The sequence below is a fragment of the Gadus morhua genome, chromosome 9, assembly GCF_902167405.1.
Source record: "Gadus morhua chromosome 9, gadMor3.0, whole genome shotgun sequence".
Lineage (NCBI taxonomy): Eukaryota > Metazoa > Chordata > Actinopteri > Gadiformes > Gadidae > Gadus > Gadus morhua.
The window spans coordinates 25,356,736-25,384,280 of record NC_044056.1 but is presented as its reverse complement, the minus strand read 5'-3'; the positions used below and the strand labels follow the sequence as shown (position 1 = coordinate 25,384,280).

Sequence of the window (27,545 nt, the reverse complement as noted above, 5' to 3'; positions counted from 1 at the left end):
AAGGAATAATAATAATGGGAACGAGTCTAGTTTGAGTCCCATGGGTTGTCTGTTAGAAACACTCATCTGTCTGAAGGCCTTCATTGTCAGTTTGAAATAATTATTGCCGATATAGTTGATATTGATAACTTATAATGTTATTGATAAATCCAACAAAGAGACTCATATGTTGGAAAAAAAATCTGAAATAAGTGAATGATCGGTACCTACATGGTGTTTTAGTGTTATTTTTAGTGATATATTTAATGTTATATCTTTGGTTCTAAACCGGAAAGCTGATAACTCGTGCCGTGTGTCGTATACGTCACTTCCTGTGCAAACGCAAAATAGCTCTTTCCGTCGCTTGAGCGGCCTCTCTTCCTCCAGCGCCATCATGGGTCGCATGCACGCTCCCGGGTAGGTGCTCCTTTAGACCGATCTATCTCCTTTTAAATCATTTTGACGTGTTCAGATGTTGACATATTGTACGGTAACACCACCACAGTCCTTCGTTGAATCAAACGAAGAGCTTGAATTCGTTATTGAGACTGAAATTGTTATCTAATTGCGGTCAGTCCGCTTCCACTTCAAAAGCTGCTGGTGGGTAGCGGCAGCTAACGCTAACACATGCTAACGCTGGAACATGTGGAGGAACTTCGGTTTCAATAACCGTAGTGTTGCTATTCAATGTCGTCTACATTCACGTACACTGCGCGATGGATTATTTTAGGTTATGTTACAGTTCTTGGTGTTAATCTGGAGATGGAAACTATCTGTTCCCTGAACACGTTTAGGCTCCGCGGAAAGGCCTTCGATACTCCTACTGTCAGAGGAGTACCTAACCTAAAGAACTAAACCCTGTTTATTCCGGAGGTCTAAACCCTGTATGGTCCTTGAGGAATAACCCTTGTTCTGTCCCGTCCACAGAAAGGGCTTGTCCCAGTCTGCTCTGCCGTACAGGCGCAGTGTTCCCACTGTGAGTATCAACCTGTTCTCTATCCACACGTAGAACAAAGACCTGGTTATTCGATGGTCTAAACTAAACTTTCAATTTGTTCCAGTGGCTGAAACTAACATCTGATGATGTAAAGGAGCAGATCTTCAAGCTGGCCAAAAAGGGTCTGACTCCATCTCAGATCGGTGAGTAGAGCTCCACACGGTCACCGTAGTCAGTAAAGCGGCTCGTTGAGGATGTAAAATAAAGGCGTAAGCGTCCCGGGGCCTCCTGCTAAGCCAGTTATTAACCGGGCCCATGTTAACTATCACCGGACAGACAAGTTCATAAGCTATGGTTCAGTCTTTTTGACAGCTGCTTGCATTAACGGAACAATACTTTATCCAGCATCAGGACTTATCTTTTTTGTGGTGTCATGGTGCTGCACCCGCTCCAGGGGTCTGGTTCCTCCTGTTCAGAGGACCAGAGCCCCATGTTGGTGGCCATAAAGAAATAACCTGTATTGTTGAACCAGCAAAACGTAATACTTCTCGGGTCAACAAAATATCCCTGCTATTAAAATGTATGAAGGGAGATTTTGCTTCTATCCTCAGACCCACGTCAGTATTGAGATGCCTGTAGATCTCAGAATAAGGTGATGCACAATTCACTATCTCCCCCATACCTTCCATAAGAGTGGAGATATGTCATTTGTGCTAGAGAAACTGGAGGTAAATTAGCGGAGTGGCTTCACGGTGCCTCCTCCGCCAGTCCCCTTCGTACAGAACGACATGGAGCTGGACTTCAGATTTGGACATTTTGCCATATTCTGCTCCACCGACTAAAAAAACATTGGTTTGCATTTAAATCATTTTTTGCCGTGGCTCAATATAACCTGACCAAAGAACATTTCTCTAAATGTTTTCTGTGCATTAGTTAGATTTTTTTGCCACAGTTGTTCACTGTACTGCTCAAGTCAGCTGAAATTGTACTCGGTGATCAATTATTGTGATGCAGGAAATGGTACTAGCGCAACACTTCATTTCATGCTGGGCATGTTGTCACAAAGTATCATAAAAGCAACGCTGTCTAGTGAATAAGTGCAGCTGGTATTGAAGGTCTCCGGAGCCCTCCCTGTGGACTAGTTGAGAGGACTGCTTCATATGGAGGTGTGACTGTTGTCTCTCCTCAGGTGTGATTCTGAGGGATTCCCACGGTGTGGCCCAGGTGCGTTTCGTCACAGGAAACAAGATCTTGAGGATCCTGAAGTCCAAGGGCCTGGCCCCGGACCTCCCAGAGGACCTCTACCACCTCATCAAGAAGGCTGTGGCAGTCAGGAAGCATCTTGAGAGGAACAGAAAGGTATGATGTAGTCAGGCTCAAGAATAAAGCATTGCATTCACTGATCCCATATCAGGAGTAAGCAGCTGTATGCTGAGCTCCAAACATTTGCATTCTTATGTGCATTAAGTGTCAACGTGAACATCTCTGTAGTAGGCTGTGCATTTCTGGCAACAATACTATTCGATATTCGCTGAGAAATATTTTACTAATATTAGGAAATCGGGCCAAGTGGACGGAGCGTTAAACAGCATTGAGAAGAGCCGTGTAATGAATAACCAGTCACATTCATTATTCAATATACCACATGACTCAGACTATTTGACCATCGTTGCCCATCCCTAACCTGTAGGCAATGCTCATCAGCGGTGATTTCATTAATGTACATCTTGCTCATTGGGACTTTAAGGTTCAATAAATGTGCTTCCACATCACACACATTTAGAAAACCCAACCACAATGTGTTTTCGTTCGTCTAGACTTAAATTATTTGACCTGTGGTGGAAAATTCGAGTGGCTGCCAACATTTCTATGTTAACTGTTTGATTGCAGAACTATGATCTTACATGGTGAGTTGATGCACAATTCACTATCTCCCCCATACCTTCCATAAGAGTGGAGATATGTCATTTGTGCTAGAGAAACTGGAGGTAAATTAGCGGAGTGGCTTCATGTGCCTCCTCCGCCAGTCCCCTTCATACAGAACGACATGGAGCTGGACTTCAGATTTGGACACTTAAGTTTCCTTTGGTCTTGGCTCAATGTAATTTCCTTAATGTTAACCGTTTGAGTGCTGTCTTCCAGGACAGGGATGCCAAGTTCCGGCTCATTCTGGTGGAAAGCAGGATCCACAGGCTGGCCCGCTACTACAAGACCAAGAGAGTACTGGCCCCCAACTGGAAGTAGTACGTATACTTACTTACGTATGCTTGCTAGTACACGTAAGATACTGACCAGGTGTATACTTGGTGCACAATTCATTGTCTGCTCTTACATATATTAAGAGATGGGATATTTCTGTTGTGCAAGAAACACTGGAGGTAAATTAGCAGAGTGGCTACCATGTGCCGGCTCTGCCAGTCCCCTTCGTACATCCATTATATAGATATCACGTCTTCATTGGTGTGGTCTTTATTTCAAATGACGTTAGACGCAATTCAGGAAATACTGACAGGATTAAATGTAGTTGCTATAAAACGTAAGTATCGGATGGTAACTACTCTAAGTGTCAACTGGCAGCCTGTTTGTTGAACATGTGTAGATTATTATTTTTAACGCCCATTTTTTTTCTGTCAACAGCGAGTCCTCTACAGCTTCTGCTCTGGTGGCATAAACAATTTTTGGATCAATAAAAAAATAAATTCTATATTTTGTCTTGTCATTCTTTTGACTGTTAAGGGAGTGTTTCAAAGTATGTTGTGGTGGTATAAAATGATCCAATTATGGGTTTATATTTAAACGGACGGATTTCCCTATTGGGATTGAAGTCCAAACATTATTCAACGAATCGTTTTAGAGAAGATAGGGGCGTGTTATCGCCATAGTTACGACCCACGGCAACTTGATGTTATTTTCACTGCCGTTATGAGTGTGTCGGAAATGTATCACATCGTGTGTTCCTGATTCCTCGGACGCCAGCCTTCCACGTTGCACTTCTGACGTATTTTGATTGTGCCATGAAATTGGCACTCCACTCCAATAATATAGTGGGCTATATAGGAAAATTGAGAAACGGCAATCTCATACAATCTTTTTCAAGCCACTGATTGTGTAGGGTACAGCTGGCTTGCCGTGTGAATACGCATAACTTTTCATTTATATTCATTCAAAATATTAACATACTCTTTTAAAACTAGAGGCTGTTTTGTTTTATATAATTTGTATTGTTCAGTAGTTGTATGCCTACATGAGGCCGTAGGACAGTTAACAGACGAGCTGAGCTGGTAACGTCATCGAGTCCGCTGCTGTTCCAATTGCAGGTGCGTACTCTCTTCCTCGGAAGTGTTTACTTGAAGTCCAGACTTGTTAAGTACGAACTTCCAACTCCGCGAGTCCGTAGTTCGCGTACTTGGGATTGAGAAACGGCCATACTCCTCAACCCATCAGCCACGAGGAGGCCAGGTGGGCCGGTACTAGCAGGGGAGCTGGCGCCGTGGGTGGCGGATTGAATCGGCTGCCAGATCAACTCGGTCCTAGTCTCGCAAAGCCAGACCAAACTACAGCAAGTAGAATGTCCTAGATGCGCAATAATGACGCACTTCCTGTAAACGCTGTCTTTCCATTGTCATTCATTCCCATGTTATCCCCAAGTATTAACGATCTCCTTTTGTTCTCTAAAATATGAATAATCTAATGTACAAATTATAGTTGACGATACTTGGGTTATAAAGAAGAATCGGTTAACTCCATTCACTGAAAGGGGCGATCCACTTTATTTCCAGCGCTCCCAACACGATTCAAAACAGCGACCCACACGCAGACACTTCCGTTCTCCTCCTTCCGAATAAAGGCCGATTTATACCTCCGGATCCGGACGAAAATCGTCCGTCGCCCCAAACGTTGCCCCCGGAACTACCCTTCATACCTGGTTTCAGCGTTATGGATGTTACGCAATAAATCCTCTAGATGGCAGTGACTGTCGTTTCACAAATTAACGGCATCGACAATCGCAAACATGAGATCTGTGGAGATGATTTTGCTTTGCGTCATCCGAAATCGGATGCAAAAAGTGTGCGGTGGCATGTGACACCCTCATCAACCCGCAGATTATCTCCTCAAAATGTTGTTAAATGACCAGTTACAACTCATTGCCAAAGCAGGGGAACAATAACAATAAACAATAAAATAAAAATGTCAGGTATATAGTATAATATAAGTCCAAAACGTCAAATACTATATATATATATATATATATATATATATATATATATATATATATATATATATATATATATATATATATATATATATATATATATATATATATCAGATATTATACTACTCTATCTATTTTCGCGAATGGTCTGACTTTTGACTCTATACTGCCGCCTCGATTTCCGGTGGTATTGCTCCGGTTCTCCCGGAGCACTCCGGATTCGTAAACTCAGGCCGTTTCTCAATTCCTAGCACGCGTACTACGGACTCGATGACTTGCAAGCACGTACTTGGCAAGTCCGTACTTCAAGCACAGACTTGCGAGCACGCGAGTACGTACCTGCAATTGGAACAGCAGCGGACTCGGTGACGTCACCACCTCTGCTCGTCCGTTAACTGTGCTACGGCCTCATTTAGGCATATACTACTGAACAATATAAACAAATTATATAAAACAAAATCCCAGCCTCTTTCATTTTCAAATAGTATGTAAATATTCTCAATGAATAAAAATTGAAAAGATATGCGTGTCCTGTCATGTGTATAGCTATACACACACTTTATATGTATATATTTATATATTATATTATTATTATTATTATTATATTATATAAATATATATATAAGTTAAGAGTAACTTAAGCTACAGTTGTGCGTCTTCTCCATATTGTCCGCCATCGTACTGAGAGTGCGAAATGCATCCTGGGATTTATAGCGGTTGCAAGTACACACGAGCCACCTCCGATGCATGCTCGGTGAAACGGCGAGATTGAGCACGCATCAAGAACACTTCTGTGTTTTACGACAGTACTCGCTTGATGCGTGCTTCGAATTGGAACAGTGCTCGGGCAACGACTGATGACGTTTCACGAGTCCACGAGCACACGAGCACGCACAAGTACGCGAATTGAGAAACGGCCTCAGAGGCGACGGACCCATTTACGGACGAAACACCTCCGGGACCGGACGATACGGTCCGTATCCGTATTTACCGTAGGGTGTGAATGGGCCTTAAGAGTCCCTAACAGGAACTGGGTTACATAATGCATTCATCAGTGCTTTTAGACGTGTTTCCAATGGCTTTGTTTGTGCGAAAGAACGGGCTGCGTTCAATGAAATCAAAACCAAAACGGATTGAGCCTTCTTTTTAAGTCCATGATTGAGCCCCGTTTATAAACAACCCTTCCGGGTTTTGTCCGTTTGCTTGTGTCGACACGTCATCTGTAAGCGCAGGACCCCGAGTCGATCTGGCAGCCGAGTCAATGCGGTACCAACAGCTGTCGTACCGTCCTTTCCCGAATATCGATTTCCCTTTTTCAAAATCTTCCTAAACCATAAATTCGAATTAATTGAAAATAATCAATGAATCACCCAGCTCTAATTCAGCCTGCCCTATACTGTACACACCATGGACCTCCTGTAGTGTTTAACAGCTTAAGTGTACAGATGTTACAGTGCTGGAAAAGACGTGTAGCCCTCACTTAGAGTCTCTCTTCATAGACTGTAAACCCTTCTATTCTCCGCGGGAGTTCTCCTCATTTGTTATGGTTGGTGTTTATATACCACCACAAGAGTGAAAAACACCCGGACTCTCTCGTTATTATTGTTGGGGATTTTAACAACGCCAAACTCAACCAGGAACTCCCTAAATACAGACAGCATATCAAGATTCCCACCAGAGACAAAAACACACTGGACCACTGTTACAGTTTTGAAGGACGCCTATCGCGCTGTTTCCCGGGCAGCTCTAGGACTCTCCGACCACTGTCTGCTTCATCTCATCCCAACCTACAGGCAGAAACTAAAAACTTCTAAACCTGTGGCAAAGACTTTAAAGAAATGGACAAGGGAATCAAAGCTGGAGTTGCAGGCTTGCTTTGACTGCACCAACTGGAGCGTTTTTGAAGCTGCAGCTACAGACCTTAACGACCTCACGGACACTGTAACATCTTACATCCGTTTTTGCGAGGACCTCTGTGTGCAGACCAAGACCTTCTGCACATACAACAACAGCAAACCTTGGTTCACTCCTAATCTTTGGAAGCTGCGTCAAGCTAAAGAGGAGGCCCATAGTAGTGGGGACCGGGACCTATATAAGCAGGCCAGGAACAAGTTGACAAAGGAGATCAAGGTAGCCAAAATAAGCTACAGTGAGAAACTAAAATAAAGCCTCTCCGCCAAGGACCCTGCATCAGTTTTGGAAAGGCCTGCAACAAATTACAAACTACAAGAGACCATCCCCCCACCCTGCAGGAAATCCCAGACTGGCAGACGACCTGAATTACTTTTACTGCAGGTTTGAAGAGCACCCATTGTCACACCCCTCATGCACAAAAGGTTTTCCCTCATCACCCATCTTCCCTCCCCCCACCTGCACTAACTATCTGCGAGAAGGATGTGTGCCGGCTCTTTCAGAAGCAGAAGATGAAGGAGGCTCCAGGACCTGATGGTGTGTCCCCCTCTTGTCTGCAAGTCTGTGCTGAACAGCTGGTGCCAATCTTCACGTGGATCTTTAACTGGTCCCTGGAGCTGTGTGAAGTGCCCTCCTGCTTTAAATGCTCCACCATCATCCCAGTCTACAAAAAAACCTCCATCACAGGACTAAATGACTACAGGCCTGTCGCCCTGACGTCTGTGGTCATGAAATCCTTTGAGAGACTGGTGTTGAGCCACCTGAAGGACATTATAGGACCCCTGCTGGACCCCCTGCAGTTTGCCTACAGGGCAAACAGGTCGGCGGATGATGCTGTCAACATGGGACTGCAATACATACTGCACCACCTCGACTACCCAGGGACGTATGCCAGGATCCTGTTTGTGGACTTCAGCTCGGTGTTCGACACCATCGTCCCTGAAATCCTTCATCAGCTCACCCAGTTCGAAGTGCCTGTCACCACCTGTCAGTGGATCATCAGCTTCCTGATTGATAGGCAGCAGCATGTCAGACTGGGGAGCATCTCTTCCAAAACCCGGTCCATCAGCACTGGCGCCCCACAGGGGTGTGTCCTCTCCCCGCTGCTCTTCTCCATCTACACCAATGACTGCACCTCAAAGAACCCGTCCGTAAAACTCCTGAAGTTTGCAGATGACACCACCGTCATTGGTTTGATCCAGGATGGTGATGAGTCTGCTTACAGACAGGAGGTGGAACAGCTGGTCCAACGGTGCAGTCAGCACCACCTGGTGTTAAACCACAACAAGACTGTGGAGATGACAGTGGACTTTCTGAGAAGTCCCCCCCACTCCCCCCCCTCACCATCCAGAACGACACAGTGCCCACTGTCGATTCCTTTAGGTTCCTAGGTACAACCATTTCTCAGGACCTAAAATGGTGTCCCCACATTTACTCTGTCCAGAAAAAGGCCCAGCAGAGGTTATACTTCCTGCGACAACTAAGGAAGTTTAATCTGCCTAAAGAGCTGCTGACCACCTTCTACTCAGCCATCATTCAGTCTGTCATCTGCACCTCGATCACTGTCTGGTTTGGGTCAGCCACCAAACGGGACAGGGCCAGACTGCAACGGACAATACGGGCTGCGGAGAAGATCATTGCAGCTGACCTTCCCATCATTGAGGACCTATACCAGTCCAGGGTCAGGAAAAAGGCAACAAGAATCGCCCTAGATCCCTCACATCCTGGTCACAAAATGTTCAACCTCCTTCCCTCGGGCAGGCGATACAGGGCACTGTTTGCCAAAACCAGCCGACACAAAGTCAGCTTCTTTCCCCAAGCAGTCTCTCTGTTGAACGCTCAGAATTAGCCCCCTCCCTCTATTTTATTATATTACTATAATTATTATTATTTATTGTATTGTATTGTTATTCTGTATACTTATCTGTTTATTTATATTTATTTTTTTGTACTGTTTTATATTAACAATAGGTTAAATGTTGTGTGTTGTGTTGTAAGTGTTGTACATAGAGAGCTAAGGGACCGAAGTCAAATTCCTCGTTTGTTCGCAAACCTGGCCAATAAAGCTGAATCTGAATCTGAATCTGAATCTGAAGTTTGTAGATCAATTGTGGCCAGATGTAGTAGAGTAGGGCTCATAAATGTTTACCAATCAGGCGATTCTAGGTTCTGACTTTTGGGGGGGCTTAACCCCAGGAAGCCACAGGAGTATATGAAGTTTATAAACATTCCTGTCCAAGATTTTTTTTCCCACAACCTTTATTTTCTTAGTTACTATGCTGTTGTATGTCTAAGCCAATAGCTGGCAGTGTGAGCTGAATAATGCAGTTCTGAACCACTAAAGTGATGAAAGGAAACGACTGTTTGAATGAAGGAATAATCAATGGATGTGAACTGTAATAACAAATTTGAGGTATATTACATTTCCTTTGCGTAAGTTTCACTAAAAAATGACCATATTTTCCTGAATTTGTTACTGAAACACATTGGTACAACATGTACTAGATTATTAATATGAGAAACAGACCACTATTTCGGGAGCACTAAACTATATTGCCTCACTTTCAGGGGCCCATACATTTTTATAAAACTTCTGATGCCAAAAAATCTTGTTGTTCTGATGCAAAAAAAAAGGGTGCTAATTTTCAGTTAAAAAAAAACGCTGGCATTATTTTACCATTTTAACATGTTCTAGACCAGTGGTTCTCAATTATTTTCTGCCATTCCCCGCCTAAGAGACAGGCATTTTATCACGCCCTCCCTGAATTGAAATAGCCTACTATTGAGAACCTGCAAATATTTATTTATTTAGATTAATAAAATTAGCGGAGATAACATCTGCAACAACTTAAAACAATTTCCAAGTTCAGTTTATTAACTCAATTTGTAACATTTAAACAAGACTGCTAAGTCTTTCAAAACAGAGAAACAAGAGAAAATGATTTGCTGGGGTTTGCATTTAATGAAAAATATTTTTCAACAGTAAACATTGGTCACTTGTCAGATTCATCAGCTTATTCCCTTTCAAAAAAAATAATATATGTTCATCTTTCAAGCATGAATAAATACAAGTCCCTCTGCCATGACTTTGTAAGATCAAAATTCTTGTAAAACTTCTGACCCTTGGTATTATGTTTATTTAAAATAAAATATGTAACTTATTAAAATAAATAAATAAATAAGACACTAAGTCCCCTCTGCCGCTCACGCCCCCCCTGACACCTTTAATCAGCTGAGGGCGTTTTCCTGAAACTCATAGTATTAGAACATGTTGTAATTGTTGATTAGCTCACGTTGTTATGGCAATGAATATGCCCTTAGCTGATAAAATAATGCCAGCGTATTTTTTCAACTGAAAATTAGCCCCCATGTCAACTTTTTTTGCTCCTTGCACCTTATCATGCTACGCAGCATTACAACGCTCTGCCGACTAAAACATGAAGCAATTCAAGAGGAGGCATAGATAGAATCGCCTTGTGGTCAACTGTCATTTAATTGACATCTGACAGATTATGTCAAGGTTTTAAAATTATTATTATTATTATTATTACTACCAGGTCATGTTATAACACAGCTGAAATCATGGATTTTCTGATAAAGACTAGCTAGCCTCTTTGACAGACAAAACAGCAGAAACTATGTTAGGTGCGCTCGTGCTACATTTTTGGTTTTGTCAAACAGGAGACGCCCACCCACCAATCAGAGGTTAGAGATTCCTGCAGGACGGTTGCGCTCGATTTCACTAGCTCATTTGAGCCTGTTCTTTTGTGTCCAGCATCCATCCTCTCATTGCTTATGTAAAAAAAAACCGGTAGAATATTAGATTTGAGGTCGAAACGATAAGGTGGGCTAAGGCAAGTTTTGGGTGGGCTTGAGCCCACCCAAAAAAGGTCTAGCTTCGCCACTGTTTTCCATCATCAGATACAAGATTGGTATGTTATTTTACCGTTATACGAAAAGATATGACCACAATTGTTAAATGTTCGGATGACTCTTTATTCTACACGGTTTACGCAAAACGATTGACGTGATCCGAAAATTCACACCACAACTCCTTATACACAATTAATCGAGGTTAGCCCACCTGGACAACTCACAAGATCATCTTTCACTTTCTTGAATGAAGTTAGGGCTTCTAGGACTTATAACATTGTTTCCTGACGCATCCTCCCCCACACCAATTGTGAACAATCATAACACGACAAATAAGCAAACCATTATCTCAAGTCTATCTGTAGCCACTTGCTGTACTCGTGGAATAGTATTCTTCTTCAATGACACTTTCTTTGGGTTCTTTGGGTCAGCAGTTATTTTAGGAATGATGAATTTGTCCAATCGAGATGCATCAGCATCTCGATTGGCGTCTCAATGTCCATATTCAAAACAATAAGCCACTTGTCTACCATAAATCGGTAATTGTACCGCGATGGCAGTCTCTGGATAATTTCTGGGGTGTAACTTTTCAATTGTTTTCCGCAGCCGGGGAAATAACAAACACGAACCATCTCTCTCTCTTGACTTCAAGCTGTAAATGGGTCGTCTTCTCCGGTGCTTGAGCTGTCCTTCACTCTATGCGCTAATCACGTGTGCAGTGCGTCTTCTGGTAACATCGTGCTATGCTTCATTGTAGAGAACAAATATTTTGTAACTGTAACCTACATATGCAAGTCCTTTAATTTACGTGTCAACACTTGCTAAATATAAATTATATTAATTATAAATTCCAAAACTTTCCTCCTTGAACTGAACATTCAGCAATCGACTTGTGTGGACTTCCTGTAAAGACGGACCTAAGTTCCTGTTAGTTATTCTGCTGACGCGTTCCAACATGAGATGACTACTTGTATACATATATAATTTTAATCATCACATACCTGCAATTGAATAAACTGCTTCCTTCATCCTCTGTGGAGTTAGATGGCCAGGAAAAGTGACAAATACATTTAACAACTTTTTTAAGGCCCACTCTTCTGATCTCCCTACAGCTGGTGGCTTTGGAGAGACGCTCTGCATCACCTACTGTATAGACAAAAGTCCCTAATGCCAAAAAGGCATCGTTGTAAGGGCCTGACTGCGTCGAGTACTCCTTCTTATTTGAGGCTTAAGTAAACAGGAGAGGTACACAATCTTGGGCCTTGTGAATCTGCACCTCTCCCACAGGTACCCATTACTGAAGGCCAGTGGGTTGGTCCGGTCCCTGCCTCCGGGTTGGTAGCTGGAATGCCTTATCATCTGAGCACCCACATCAATTGGCTCTTCATCTACAAAAGGGCATGCCATTCTTGCAGTTGTTTGTTTGGCTGCTTACATACCCTAGTCCTCTTGTAAGGCCCATCTTACCGATCATTTCATACATTAAATTAACCTATTATAAACTCACCTGAATTGAATTTATGTGGATGACAATTTCCCATGCAGCAGTCTCTTTGTCATTTTGACAAAGACTTCACTTTCAGTAACATTAATATTAACATTAACTATACCATGGGTTCTAGGGAAATCAGTCCGCCAAGACGTTGCGGTTGCTTAGCAACCAGAGACTCTGTCCATGCAAGTGAACGGAGCGTTCCCTCTTCGTCATAACTATCAAACCAAACATCCTTCACATTCACCGAGCGAACATTATGAAAGTAAAATGCACATTTCTCGCTAAAAATGTTTCCATAAACGCATTTAATGGCGTATATGTTACTATTCTATGTTACTATTTCCACACAGAATAAAGAAAGATGTCGGCCGTATGCTTCTGTCCAAGCTCACTACTCTCTGCCAGTGACGTCGGGTCAAGCTCAACGCTGATTGGGCAACGCGGCTAATCGTCATGCGTAGGAGCGTAAAAAGTTCAATTTTTTGAACTCCTTGCGTAGGCGCGTAGGTGCGTATATACGCAGCTCATACGCGCATAACCAATGGTTCCCTAGGGAAAAATTGCCGATTTTACGCGGGTAACGCGGTTGGTGTGGCCGTACCTTAAAGCCCATGGTGCAGGTTAACCGGAAGTTTTGATTAATGGGTACATAAAGCACTCAAAATATGTATATAAAGTTAGAAATGTCTCCAAAATGGTGTTAAAGTCCAGTTTTTGTAGTTTTTGGTTAGTAAAGGTACGGCCACACCAACCGCGTTGCTCGCGTTAGGGGCGTTGAAAATCGTCATTTTTGCATAGGGAACCATTGGTCTAGGCGCGGTACACGCGTTGAAGCGTTGCGTTGGGGGCGTTAAGTCCGATTTATGCTCAGTTACGTAAGCGTAAGCGCAAGCGCAAGAGGCCCTTGCGCACCCCTTGCGCGACTTCTCACGTCTTGCGTGCGTCGGGCGATTTTTCTAGACTTGTGTCATTTTTTACGTAAGCTTTTACGCGAGCCGCGCAGCCTGCAAGGCTGTGATTGGTCTGCTCGTCTGGTTACTACTTCCGGTCTGGAGTATCACATTTCCTGTTTTCATACCGCCACCCACCACCCGATCTGGCACATAATTATGCGAACCCTTTATGCGAACCCTTCGACAGGGGCAAAGTGCTATTTTGATGCGCGACATCAAACAGCTGATGCGGGATTGTGAGCCATTTTAATGATCTTGTCACCCGATATTCGTTCTATTAGGCCTACTGGCCTTATTTGTTTTAGTGTTAGCCTATTTGAATTAATTACGTAATGTTTTGTGTTCACGTTCCATGTGAAACATAAGTGTTCATGTTCTGTGTGAAACATAAGTTCAGTAGCCTCTTTGAGTGAATGAAATTTGAAAGCGTGAGTGTGTAGTGAATGAAAAATGTGTGCGTGTATGGTGGGACTATTTTCTGTATTTGATAAATAAACCCCTTTCTCTAATAATGCTGCCTACCATATAATTTATGTGGACATTATGCGCTATAGCTTAAAGCCTTTGGCTATAGGCCTACACTTAAATAATTCATTCATCTGTCAAGGCAGTAGCTGTTGTATAAACATTTTATATGGATATGAATTAATGAGTTTGACGTAAACCAAATTAGGTAACTTGTGTAACATGATAACTAATGAATCAAAAGTCATGCTTCCAAGTGACCAATGTATATATATTTATTGGTCAGTGCGCATACCCAATCGTAGCACATTGTACTGGTGGGGAAACACGCCAGCATCTGACAAAAAATGATCTGCCAGCTGCTCCCTGACAAGGGCCGGTTTTGGTGAGAGTCGGGAAGATATCGGATGACTAGCGAAAGGAGATCATCAAACTTTGGCGCATAAACAAACCAACGACTCCCACAGACAAAGACGTCATTCTCGAGGTCGTCTTCAACGAAAAACTTTACTCCACATATTACTCCACCTACTGTTCTGGCGGTAAATTGCTTGGCAACACGCGCAACCTAATGGTACGGCCACACCAACCGCGTTGCTCGCGTTATGGTACGGCCACACCAACCGCGTTGCTCGCGTTAGGGGCGTTGAAAATCGGCATTTTTGCATAGGGAACCATTGGTCTAGGCGCGGTACACGCGTTGAAGCGTTGCGTTGGGGGCGTGGCGCGGCAGTTGCACGTAATTACGCACGTAAACGCATTAACGCGCCCAACGCACCAACGCCCGGAGTTCAGAAAATTGAACTTTCAACGCTCCAACGCGTGACGCTTTGCCGCGGTGGCCAATCACCGTGGAGCTTGACCCGACGTCACTGGCAGAGAGTAGTGAGCTTGCACAGAAGCATACGGCCGACATCTTTCTTTATTCTGGGTGGAAATAGTAACGTAGTTACGCCATTAAATGCGTTTATGGAAACATTTCTAGCGAGAAATGTGCATTTTACTTTCATAATGTTCGCTCGGTGAATGTGAAGGATGTTTGGTTTGATAGTTATGACGAAGAGGGAACGCTCCGTTCACTTGCATGGACAGAGTCTCTGGTTGCTAAGCAACCTCAACGTCTTGGCGGACTATATATCTGCTGATCAACACTACGAATGCTGGAAACACACCAGACACACCATGTGAAGTTATTTAACCCGATTATTGTTATTTATATCCGAGATTATTTAATCTAACCCGATCTAAACTCTATCATGCACCCAAACACGGCGGCGTTTGGGTTTCCTACCTCGGACTCCAGCGCAGCCACGGTCGACATCTTTCTTTATTCTGGGTGGAAATAGTTACATAGTTACGCCATTAAATGCCTTTATGGAAACATTTTTAGCGAGAAATTAGCATTTTACTTTCATAATGTTCGCTCAGTGAATGTGAAGGATGTTTGGTTTGATAGTTATGACGAAGAGGGAACGCTCCGTTCACTTGCATGGAACGGCATACTCGCGTTGTCCAACGCGAGTAACGCGTTTGGTGTGGCCGCACCGTTAGGGGCGTTGAAAATCGTCATTTTTGCATAGGGAACCATTGGTCTAGGCGCGGTACACGCGTTGAAGCGTTGAAGCGTTGCGTTGGGGGCGTTAGGCGCGGCAGTTGCACGTAATTACGCACGTAAACGCAGTAACGCGCCCAACGCACCAACGCCCGGAGTTCAGAAAATTGAACTTTCAACGCTCCAACGCGTGACGCTTAGCCGCGGTGGCCAATCAGCGTGGAGCTTGACCCGACGTCACTGGCAGAGAGTAGTGAGCTTGCACAGAAGCATACGGCCGACATCTTTCTTTATTCTGGGTGGAAATAGTAACGTAGTTACGCCATTAAATGCGTTTATGGAAACATTTCTAGCGAGAAATGTGCATTTTACTTTCATAATGTTCGCTCGGTGAATGTGAAGGACGTTTGGTTTGATAGTTATGACGAAGAGGGAACGCTCCGTTCACTTGCATGGACAGAGTCTCTGGTTGCTAAGCAACCTCAACGTCTTGGCGGACTATATATCTGCTGATCAACACTACGAATGCTGGAAACACACCAGACACACCATGTGAAGTTATTTAACCCGATTATTGTTATTTATATCAGAGATTATTTAATCAAACCCGATCTAAGCTCTCTCACCCAAACACGGCGGCGTTTGGGTTTCCTACCTCGGACTCCAGCGCAGCCACGGCCGACATTTTTCTTTATTCTGGGTGGAAATAGTTACATAGTTACGCCATTAAATGCATTTATGGAAACATTTTTAGCGAGAAATGTGCATTTTACTTTCATAATGTTCGCTCAGTGAATGTGAAGGATGTTTGGTTTGATAGTTATGACGAAGAGGGAACGCTCCGTTCACTTGCATGGACATGGACTCATCTAGCTGCGTTGGCGCGTTGACGCGTTGGAAGCGTTGAACCACCACACACTGGTCAAGCGTCATGGTACGGCCACACCAACCGCGTTGCTCGCGTTAGGGGCGTTGAAAATCGGCATTTTTGCATAGGGAACCATTGGTTTAGGCGCGGTACACGCGTTGAAGCGTTGAAGCGTTGCGTTGGGGGCGTTAGGCGCGGCAGTTGCACGTAATTACGCACGTAAACGCAGTAACGCGCCCAACGCACCAACGCCCGGAGTTCAGAAAATTGAACTTTCAACGCTCCAACGCGTGACGCTTAGCCGCGGTAGCCAATCATCGTGGAGCTTGACCCGACGTCACTGGCAGAGAGTAGTGAGCTTGCACAGAAGCATACGGCCGACATCTTTCTTTTTTCTGGGTGGAAATAGTAACATAGTTACGCCATTAAATGCGTTTATGGAAACATTTCTAGCGAGAAATGTGCATTTTACTTTCATAATGTTCGCTCGGTGAATGTGAAGGATGTTTGGTTTGATAGTTATGACGAAGAGGGAACGCTCCGTTCACTTGCATGGACAGAGTCTCTGGTTGCTAAGCAACCTCAACGTCTTGGCGGACTGCTTCTCTGCTGATCAACACTACGAATGCTGGAAACCCACCAGACACACCATGTGAAGTTATTTAACCCGATTATTGTTATTTATATCCGAGATTATTTAATCTAACCTGATCTAAACTCTATCACCCAAACACGGCGGCGTTTGGGTTTTCTACCTCGGACTCCAGCGCAGCCACGGCCGACATTTTTCTTTATTCTGGGTGGAAATAGTTACATAGTTACGCCATTAAATGCGTTTATGGAAACATTTTTAGCGAGAAATGTGCATTTTACTTTCATAATGTTCGCTCAGTGAATGTGAAGGATGTTTGGTTTGATAGTTATGACGAAGAGGGAACGCTCCGTTCACTTGCATGGACATGGACTCATCTAGCTGCGTTGGCGCGTTGACGCGTTGGAAGCGTTGAACCACCACACACTGGTCAAGCGTCAGGTTAGGCGCGTTACTCGCGTTGTCCAACGCGAGTAACGCGGTTGGTGTGGCCGCACCATTAGGGGCGTCAAAATTCGGCATTTTTGCATAGGGAACCATTGGTATAGGCGCGTAGACGCGTTACATGCGATGAAGCGTCGCGTTAGGGGCGTTACGCGCGTCAGACGCACGTAATTACGCACGTAAACGCAGTAACGCGCCCAACGCGCCAACGCCCGGAGTTCAGAAATCTGAACTTTCAACGCTCCAACGCGTGACGCTTGGCCGCGATAGCCAATCAGCGTGGAGCTTGACCCGACGTCACTGGCAGAGAGTAGTGAGCTTGGACAGAAGCATACGGCCGACATCTTTCTTTATTCTGGGTGGAAATAGTAACATAGTTACGCTATTAAATGCGTTTATGGAAACATTTTTAGCGAGAAATGTGCATTTTACTTTCATAATGTTCGCTCGGTGAATGTGAAGGATGTTTGGTTTGATAGTTATGACGAAGAGGGAACGCTCCGTTCACTTGCATGGACAGAGTCTCTGGTTTTTAAGCAACCTCAACGTCTTGGCGGACTATTTCTCTGCTGATCAACACTACGAATGCTGGAAACACACCAGACACACCATGTGAAGTTATTTAACCAGATTATTGTTATTTATATCAGAGATTATTTAATCTAACCCGATCTAAACTCTATCACCCAAATACGGCGGCGTTTGGGTTTCCTACCTCGGCTCGGACTCCAGCGCAGCCACGGCCGACAACTATCTTTATTCTGGGTGGAAATAGTGACATAGTTACGCCATTAAATGCGTTTATGGAAACATTTTTAGCGAGAAATGTGCATTTTACTTTCATAATGTTCGCTCGGTGAATGTGAAGGATGTTTGGTTTGATAGTTATGACGAAGACGGAACGCTCCGTTCACTTGCATGGACAGAGTCTCTGGATGCTAAGCAACCTCAACGTCTTGGCGGACTATTTCTCTGCTGATCAACGCTACGAATGCTGGAAACACACCAGACACACCATGTGAAGTTATTCAACCCGATTATTGTTATTTATATCAGAGATTATTTAATCAAACCCGATCTAAGCTCTATCACCCAAACACGGCGGCGTTTGGGTTTCCTACCTCGGCTCGGACTCCAGCGCAGCCACGGCCGACAACTATCTTTATTCTGGGTGGAAATAGTAACATAGTTACGCCATTAAATGCGTTTATGGAAACATTTTTAGCGAGAAATGTGCATTTTACTTTCATAATGTTCGCTCGGTGAATGTGAAGGATGTTTGGTTTGATAGTTATGACGAAGAGGGAACGCTCCGTTCACTTGCATGGACATGGACTCATCTAGCTGCGTTGGCGCGTTGACGCGTTGGAAGCGTTGAACCACAACCACCACACAATGATCAAGCGTCAGGTTAGGCGCGTTACTCGCGTTATCCAACGCGAGTAACGCGTTTGGTGTGGCCGCACCGTTAGGTTAGGCGCGTTACTCGCGTTGTCCAACGCGAGTAACGCGGTTGGTGTGGCCGCACCATAAAAGGGAGCATGAATTGCTTTGAGTAAATTTTGCGCAACAACGTAACACCAACGCTGAAGCATGCAGCCGCCTGGCGCGGCAGTTGCACGTAATTACGCACGTAAACGCAGTAACGCGCCCAACGCACCAACGCCCGGAGTTCAGAAAATTGAACTTTCAACGCTCCAACGCGTGACGCTTAGCCGCGGTAGCCAATCAGCGTGGAGCTTGACCCGACGTCACGAGAAGCCCCTGACTGCAGCCCGCAGACGGAGCCCACATGGAGGGGGCGGGCACTCAGTCCACATGGAGGGGGCTGGCACTCCGCCCACATGGAGGGGGCGGGCACTCAGTCCACATGGAGGGGGCGGCCACTCAGTTCACATTGAGGACTGGTCAAACAGCATTTCTGATCCCGTTTCTGACCTGATATTAGCTGAAATGTACCTGAAATTACCTGAAATTAGAGTGTGCCCGCCCGAGCGAGTGATGCCTAAAACATGCAAGTAAGTGAGACTGTCAAAATGCTTAATATATTTAGTAATATTCATGCAATTGTGTATTATGTCTTGTTAACTACTTAATCGTCAAATCCCGCCGGCGAGAAAGTTTTAGTTACACCTAGCATGTTCCCCCCAACATGCTAGGTCAATTTTCAGCATCATAAGGTTGAGTGATATAGTCATGTCATACACCGTTTGAAAGCTTAGAATCTCAGGAATGTCAACCAATGTCAACCATTCGGTGGAATAAATATGTTTAATGAATATAGATCAAATATATCCTAGTGTCTTAGGTCAAAATAGCCCCCCTCACCCTCCCCCACCCTTGGTGCATTCTTACTTTATCGTCGTTGTGGATATCCTTAGCAATGAGTTGATACTTCATGTTGGGTCTTGAAATGTTCATAAGAGTCCACAGAAATCGAATATCAATATTATTTTTATTCTAATTACATTGTGTATATGCACAAGCCATCTTATACAAAGCAGCCGAAAAATAGGAAACCGAAACGCTGCAATGTTTTTTTGTAGAAAACTGCTTTTATGTTTATACTGGTTTTCTTTGACTTTTAGAGACACCATCAATATACAAGTTATAGCCTACTCCATGGCTGATCTATTGCACTACTAGGGCCTACTTTTATTATTCCGTTGTATTAGCCTACTCAACATTACAGACAACAATCTGTTTTATTTTCATACAAAACTGAAGACCAGGAACTGGAACCTGGGAACCTGGTATGTAATATGTGTGTAATGCTGGAGGTTGTATGTATAGCCAGATGAAATAGTCTGATGACTAGTTGAATAGTGTTTTTTATCACTGAAAACTCATCAGTAGTAGTAGCCTTTGTTTGCATACCATTTTGTGGTTTTGGGAGAGTAGGGTGTCAAGTACAGACACAAATAATTGTTCTTTCTTCTTCAAGGAAGATGATGTTGTCCTGAAGGACACAATTCAGGCAGCAGCATGGTGCCAGTTACAGTCTTTCAAGGACAGCGTTTCTCTCCCAGAGGTCATGGGATGGAAGGTTGGGAGCAGATGGCAGCATCAACACAGCGCATATCCCATGACGGCGGGGATGAGGAAGAAACGTGGAAACCATTCCAATTCTCATTCAGATTACATACTGACTATGAACTGTTCTGTGTGGAGATGATGGACAGGAGAAACCTGAAGGTGTTTGCCTCTTTTGAGTCAAACACCTCTCCCCCTCCCCGTCCCCCCTCCCCGTGACGCCTGCGCCACACGACTCCAGTAGTCTTATGATGCAGCATAATGGCGGCGCTTGGCAGCTATGGCGGCGGTGACGGCGATGTCGGGCGACAGAGCGTGAAGCGAGAGTGGCGTCCACCTCACTGAGGAAGGCGTCAGTGTGTTCCCCCCCCCCCCCCCCCCCGTTGAGACTTTGTTTGTTCTACTCTTTATTGATTTATCTTTTATGTTAACATGTAGCTTTTCATTATGTCTATTGAGGTACATTTTTTGCCCTTAGATGTGGTCACTTCGTTATTCCTCACATTACATCTGTTAAGGTCATACCTTTGGGTCCCAGTCTTCATAGTTCCCCAAATCTTATTTTGGCTCTTACTGGGCCTGTAACTCTCACAGAAAGACGGGTACAGGAGTTCGCACACGTTGCATTGTTTACAGGCAAGGGTGGATTACCGCACGGGAACACCGGGCACATGCCCAGGGGCCCAAGGGCGGTGGGGGGCCCTAAGCCAGAGCTTCTGTGTGAAGTCACTGTTAGGGCCTGGCTACACCAGACGCGGAAATTTTGCTTTGCGGACGCGTTGTGAACGCAGCAGAATTCGAAACCGTTGAAAGCAATGAGAGTGGCTAGACCAGACGCTGAAACTGAAAGTACCGCGCCGACATTTCCGCGCGGAAAATTAAGACATAGACTGGTTTCTATTTTTATTATTTTCCGCGAGATTTGCGTGGGCCTTTTAACATAGAGTATGGTAATAAATCAATGAAATGTAATGAAAACCATTATATATTTTGCTGTGAATAATGATGGCTCACTGATTCCCAGTGCACTATTTTACATATAGCACAAGTTCTAAAATAACTGAAATGATTTTCTCATTTTAAGAATCAGCATACATTTACCTAGACTATAAATCATTGTGCATGTCATTTATGCTTTAGCTCTAGAAGCAACCTAGACCAAGTTGAAGATTGGGAGGCATTGGACCTGAGCCATGGAGAGGATGTGCGGGAGGAGAATGACCATCAACCAGATCAGCATTCTCAACCTGGTTCTTCAACCAACAGGGTAGGGCTGTGCAATTGTTTTCCTAACCTAATAAATATTTGTGTTAAATAATTGTAATTTCAATGTTGATTCGAATAATTGTGATTATCATTCTTTTCCATAATCAAACAGCCCTACAGCAGACCTGCTGCACGAAAGAGGGCCTCAGCACCTTTGGAGTCTTTGGAGGATAGGCTGCTGGCTATGGTCCAGGAGCCTCCACAGCACATGCACCATCGTGTGCCACAGGAGGAGGATGAGATGTTACATTTTGCCCTCAGTCTGGTGCCCTTGCTGAACAAATTAAGTGGCTGGGGTAAGCTGAGGGCAAAGATTGCTCTTTTAGAAGGGCTCCAGGGTGTCCATGATCTGGACCAAGGGCACCAGCAGGCACAGATGCAGGGCCCTGGTCTAATTAGGCCATGGGATCAGACATCCCAGCCATCCCACCAGAGCCACCAGCCATCCCACCAGAGCCGCCAGCCATCCCACCAGAGCCGCCAACCCCAACTATTATATGCACCACCGTCACATGCACAGGCACAGAGGTACAGACCAAGTGAGGAGACTTGGGGGGAATGTGGTGAGAGTACTGTGCCCTCACCCATTCCTCACTACACAGACTTATAGTTTATTAATAGTGCAATAAATTGTCTATTTAAATCAATATTTCCTTCGTGTTTCTCTGTAACTTGTCAACACCTAAGCCCATGCAGTTTGTCTGAAATTGATGGAGTAAGTAAAGGCGGTGCAATGCCCCCCTGGGCCTTGAGCCTCCAAATAGAGGCCCATTGAGGACCACCCTGCTCTCTCCCCAAAACCATAATAATCATGGCAAAAGCTTGTGTGTTGGCCTTCCTCAGTGTAACCACAAGTCTTTGCTTGGGTTCGACTGCCAGTCTGTAATTGGTGTCCTGTCGCTGGAAATCTGCACCAATCACTGACAGGATGTGGTCCATCTGCGTTGGTGTCATACGAAAATACGATCGATGGGTTGCAGCGTTAAAACGCAACTCCTCCGCCAGGTTGTAAAATACCCCTTGCTGTCGCCTGCGCTGGTTGATTGCAGTCACCCAGGTGCGTTTCCTCTTTTTAATCCTTTGGAGGATAACAAGTAAGGCAAGTGCCTTCCTCCTATTCACTGTAGGCACTGTAAAACAACTCTCTTGTGGTTAGATTGCACATCTGTCATCTATGCTAGACTATCTGCAACTAGCCTGTCTGTCATTAACGAATTAATCAGTTAGTTAGTATCACACACACATGCATTTAAAACATTTAAAACAACTCCGTAGAGGTTAGATTATTCACAGCTTTTCATCTATGCTAATATGTCTGCAACTAGCCTGTCTGCAATACCGAAGTTTTACATAACTTGCTATATATCAAACCTACTTAGTCAGACTAATATTATATTGATCTTTGACGTGGAAGCTGGTTACCCTAGCTATTTCATTTGTATCAAATTAGTTAGTTGGTCACTTACCAACGTAACTTTGTATCAATGGTTTATGGTTTATGTCCGTTGATGGTTGCTTGGTAACTATGTCCAGCTCAAATTTAACGTTATACGAATGTAGTTTGATTTACGGGTTGCTGTAGACTTAATACTTACCCATGTTACTCTGATCCAGATGAACTGGTGCCGATGAACTGTGGTTTATAAAATATATAAACACAGAGATCAAAAAAGATAAAGGAGCCATTTTTAACGCGTCCAGTGTAGCCGGTTAATTTAAAATTTCCGCTTGGTGAACGTTCTATTTCCGCACGGCAGAATTTCCGCGCCTGGTGTAGCCGTAGCGTAACGGTTATTTTTTACGCAATTTGGCGATGACGTCACGTAAGGTAGATGCATACTAGAACTAGCATTATGGCGGACGGGGATGAGGAAGAGGTAGCAAGACCCACTGTCAACATTTATGATGGCCTACAGCCATATAATTTCGAACCGGTTAGGCGTATGAGGGGAAATGAGGAAATACTGAGAGCCGATGGCCGTCAAAGACAAATAAATGCATGGTCAGAGGAGAATGAGTGGAGAGTTGGTGAAGTGTCCTGGTGAGTTGCTACCATTTAGAAACGCAGCAAGGAGCGCGGGAGCTAGTAGTCTATGAACAGCAGTGCATCCAATAACTTTTTTTTTTTTTACTGTCAGTGAATAGCATCGAATGAAAGTCAACGTTTTCTTTATATCTAGTGACAGTGATTATGTCATTGGCTCAGATAAGTACCCTAATAATAACCAGCCGAGTAGGCTGGTTATGTCTTCAGTGTGATTATTTTTGATAGTGCTAACTCGTTCTCCTCGTGATTGATTGTCATTGATACTGTCAGGGTACCGCTTACCGGGAGAGAGCAGTAAGCGTGTTTGTGTCGCTGTGTTTGGCAGGTGTCTGTGTGGGCGGTGTCGTCCCATGGAAACTGTGAGGGAGAGCTTGTGTTGTAGGGAGGTGAGCGCGTTTTGGTCGCTGGTCGAGGAGCTCACACCGCGTCCAGCAGATGTAACGCGCCTAACGCAGCATCCTGGATTTGAGGCATGCTGCCTGAATCCGTTTGTGCTAAAAAAATAGCATACACACACTTCAGGCAGGATCATGGTCCCCTTCAAGCCAGCACGCACGAGTATGTTCATGGTTTATGTTTACTTTACAAATCTTTTTACACTGAGTCATTTGAACCAACAGTTATAGGTGACCGGAGATGTGTTGCATACACAATAAACATGCATAAGAAACAGGCTTAAAATGACGTTTCCAACCTACTTACAGAGTTTTAAACTTAAGAATCTTTCCTACTAATCCCTAGGCAATACCGGTACACTCTGGGCTTATGGCGTTTTAGGGAGGAGTATAAGGAAGCCTCTACCCTCTTGTGTGGTTTCAACCATCAGACAGCAATTCAAGAATGGTGACCAGACCTATCAGGGCTTTCAATGGCCTTGTTTGGATGAAAATGAATAAAAATAATAGTTATGCTTATTCTGTTGTGATAATTCAATTGCCCTTAAAATGTTATAAAGTACACAGAACACATGCATTTTTGATAAAAAAAAGTTGATTGGCATTGCTTGTAATGGTTACTGAACAAAGACACGGGTTGGAATTAAATCTATATAAAAAAATGGTTAGGCACAAAACATACAAGGAACACTGATGAAGGGCTAGACCCGCAATGTTTAATTCTAATTCTAATTAATTCTGAGGGTCAGTTACCCGAGGGTCAGTTGATGGTTCTCTTTCTCTCTCTCACACACACACACACACACACACACACACACACACACACACACACACACACACACACACACACACACACACACACACACACACACACACACACACACACACACACACACACACACACTATTTCATGCATGCATACATGCAGTGATACATGCAAAAGCACATCAAGCAGACACAGTGAGCCCAGACAACACCGCACACAGAGGTTGACAAGGCACAGGTAAAATGATTACCAAATTATTTTGAATTACATACAAAGAAATTTCATGCAAATAATAACAACTAAATCATTGGACTTGTCCGTGGAAAAAAATAATAATGTGAAATTAGGTTTTCTTGAAGCGTGACTGCCGGGCTAGGTAGAGGCTGATGGCCTCCTCCTTAGGAATCTGTTCGAAGGATTTGGCGATGGGGGCGGGTGCATCGGAGGACAAATTGGCTCCAACCTCTCGAAGAACCGTGGGTGAATTGGCGTAGCTCTCCCGAAGGGCCTTCATTAATGATGTTGCATAACCTGCAGACATAATAATAATAATAATAATAATATTACTTTATAAAGATCATTGTCACTGATCACTCGTGCGCCATCTCAAAATATGATGGAACTGCCTGACACTGCTTACCGTATGAGGCTGCCTCTTTGATGGGACGCACCACATGGGCACCTTTTCTGAAGCGCGGATACCGCACGCAGTACTTCTCCGTCCCGTCACTTCTCCGTGCTGTCTCGCGATTGGCATTGTGATTATAATGCAGCGCCGCTAAGAGAAGCCTACAAAATAACACATTTGAGAAAACCTTTGAAACTTGGTGTATGACAAAATACTACAATAGGCACGTTAATAGGTACTATTATCACTATAAAAGGCATAATAATTGGCAGTGTTATTCCATTGGATAGCACTGACCTGCTATACATCCCAAGGTATGAAAACCCTGTGTGCTTGGGCGCGAAGTGCAAGATGAGGGAGTGGTAAGCCTCAAGGGAGAAGGTCTGGTGCTGTGGAGACAGCTGACAAACATCTTTCAGTAAGGCAGCCCTCATCATTATGTTCTCCAACTTGACTGCTGCCAATGAGCCTGAAAAGACCAAGACAGGTAGGCAGGGAGGCAGACAGACACACAGACTGAAAACGTACAAATAGACAGGAAGATGGATACAGACAGAAATCCTTTTTGAAATGGAAACACATGAAATTGTCCTGCATATGAATTATAGCAAACATAAACACTAAACAGAATGTTATGAGATTGCCAGGGAATGAAAAAATAATTTCATCACAAAGGTCACATGTCAAAGCATCCAGACAATTACTCAAAGACAGCAACTAAAACAAAACTATGTAGAGCGTGCATAATACCAGTACTGTACCTGGGTCCAGCCACTCTTTGTTGCGCTGATCTTCGTCTAGACTCTAGAGGGCCATGGGCACAACTGGAGAAGGCAGGGGTGTCATGGTCATGGATGTCCTGGATGTGGTTCACTAAACTTCTCCATTTGGCCTCCATGACCGCTGGGTTGCCATCTGGGGTTGAGGCTGCAGTCCAATAGAGGTGATTCACTATAGCTGGCCTCCACAACTGTAGTTGGTCACACTCTTTGGATGCTGCATCCAATGCCTTCCCCAGACCTGTTTAAGAACAAATGGTATTAATTGATATGCACTAACAAAAACTGCTTCAAGGTTCCAATAATGGATACATACTTTTGGCAATGTGCCACACGTCAAAATAATGCTGTGTCCCTTCAGGGATCAGCTCCTCTCTCACCCATTTGGCAACCTAAGGAGAAAAAAAACACAAACATCCAGCTTCAGTGCAATTCAGATATTTACATTCTATACTGCATTTTTATTGTAAATACCTACCAATGTCGGTCCGTGATCAGCGTTACCAAATGCAGGTCGTTTCCCCTCAGCAGGCCAACACTGCGCTTGAGGCCTTCAAGCTCACAACATGAGCTGTTGGGGACCTCTGAGCTCTGCAACATGACATAACAGTGTAAGTGTAGAATGCTGGTGGTGTTGAAGGAGGCGTTAATGAACCGAAGCGTTGCTGGTCCAGGCATTATGATACACTACTCTAGTTAGGCAATACACAATAAAGCTCTATGCATGGTTGTACTAGTGGAAAGATGTTATATTAAGATACAATCCTTTTACCAAATTGCAGAGTTCATTTCTTTGTCTAATAACATCAGGTTTACCTGAACAAGCTGAACATCCACCACCTTGTTCACTCTGTCCTCTATCAGAGAGTATGACCCATACTTTGCGCAGTGCCCAGGAGAATCTGACCTGGAATTAATTACAATTTATGTTTCAAGTTTTTAAAACCATGGTCTGTAAAGACAATCCACCATGTCAACTGCAAATGCCAACTAAAGCCACCCTACATGATAACAAATAACAAAATCAAAACGTGGAACTGGTCTAGCTCTCAGACTGGTTTACATGCAGTCACCAGCAAGAACTAGCCCGCCATCCATTGCCCGTAGGTCACTAAAATTCTTGGCTTGATCATTCTGCCAGGCCTGAACGATTACAGGGATGGTGTAGCGGCGCTGATGGCGAAAGAAACTGCTGGCACTGATGCACTGCAGGCCAAACAGGGCCAACATTCTTAGTGTCTGTGTGGCCAAACATCCAGTAAAATGAATGGCCCCACTTAACAGGAGGTTGCAGGTTGGCATGTTCCTGTGGAGCATTGGCTGGTTTTGCGGAAACGGTGGTAGCCACA

At 44.1% G+C, this 27,545-nt stretch overlaps 2 protein-coding genes and 2 non-coding genes across 4 annotated transcripts; 3 read left to right on the top strand and 1 right to left on the bottom strand.

Annotated features, from left to right (window-relative positions):
• The first annotated feature begins 302 nt into the window (after window positions 1-302).
• Window positions 303-3,620, top strand: rps13 (ribosomal protein S13). The gene is made up of 6 exons (XM_030366373.1): window positions 303-396; window positions 907-955; window positions 1,041-1,119; window positions 2,106-2,275; window positions 3,059-3,159; window positions 3,554-3,620. The coding sequence occupies exons 1-6, from the start codon at window positions 374-376 to the stop codon at window positions 3,585-3,587; spliced, it is 456 nt and encodes a 151-aa protein (XP_030222233.1). The 5' UTR covers window positions 303-373; the 3' UTR covers window positions 3,588-3,620.
• LOC115551699 (small nucleolar RNA SNORA19) lies at window positions 2,832-2,959 on the top strand. Its single transcript, XR_003978197.1, has one exon. It is a non-coding gene; the product is annotated as a small nucleolar RNA SNORA19 (small nucleolar RNA).
• On the top strand, window positions 3,223-3,350 carry LOC115551698 (small nucleolar RNA SNORA19). Its single transcript, XR_003978196.1, has one exon. It is a non-coding gene; the product is annotated as a small nucleolar RNA SNORA19 (small nucleolar RNA).
• A 20,567-nt stretch (window positions 3,621-24,187) lies between the features above and the next one.
• Window positions 24,188-27,545, bottom strand: LOC115550274 (uncharacterized). Its single transcript, XM_030365131.1, has 7 exons — window positions 27,013-27,545; window positions 26,675-26,787; window positions 26,513-26,588; window positions 26,179-26,437; window positions 25,715-25,933; window positions 25,430-25,578; window positions 24,188-25,320 (listed from the first exon to the last, which is right to left on the bottom strand). The coding sequence occupies exons 4-7, from the start codon at window positions 26,313-26,315 to the stop codon at window positions 25,133-25,135; spliced, it is 693 nt and encodes a 230-aa protein (XP_030220991.1). The 5' UTR covers window positions 26,316-26,437; window positions 26,513-26,588; window positions 26,675-26,787; window positions 27,013-27,545; the 3' UTR covers window positions 24,188-25,132.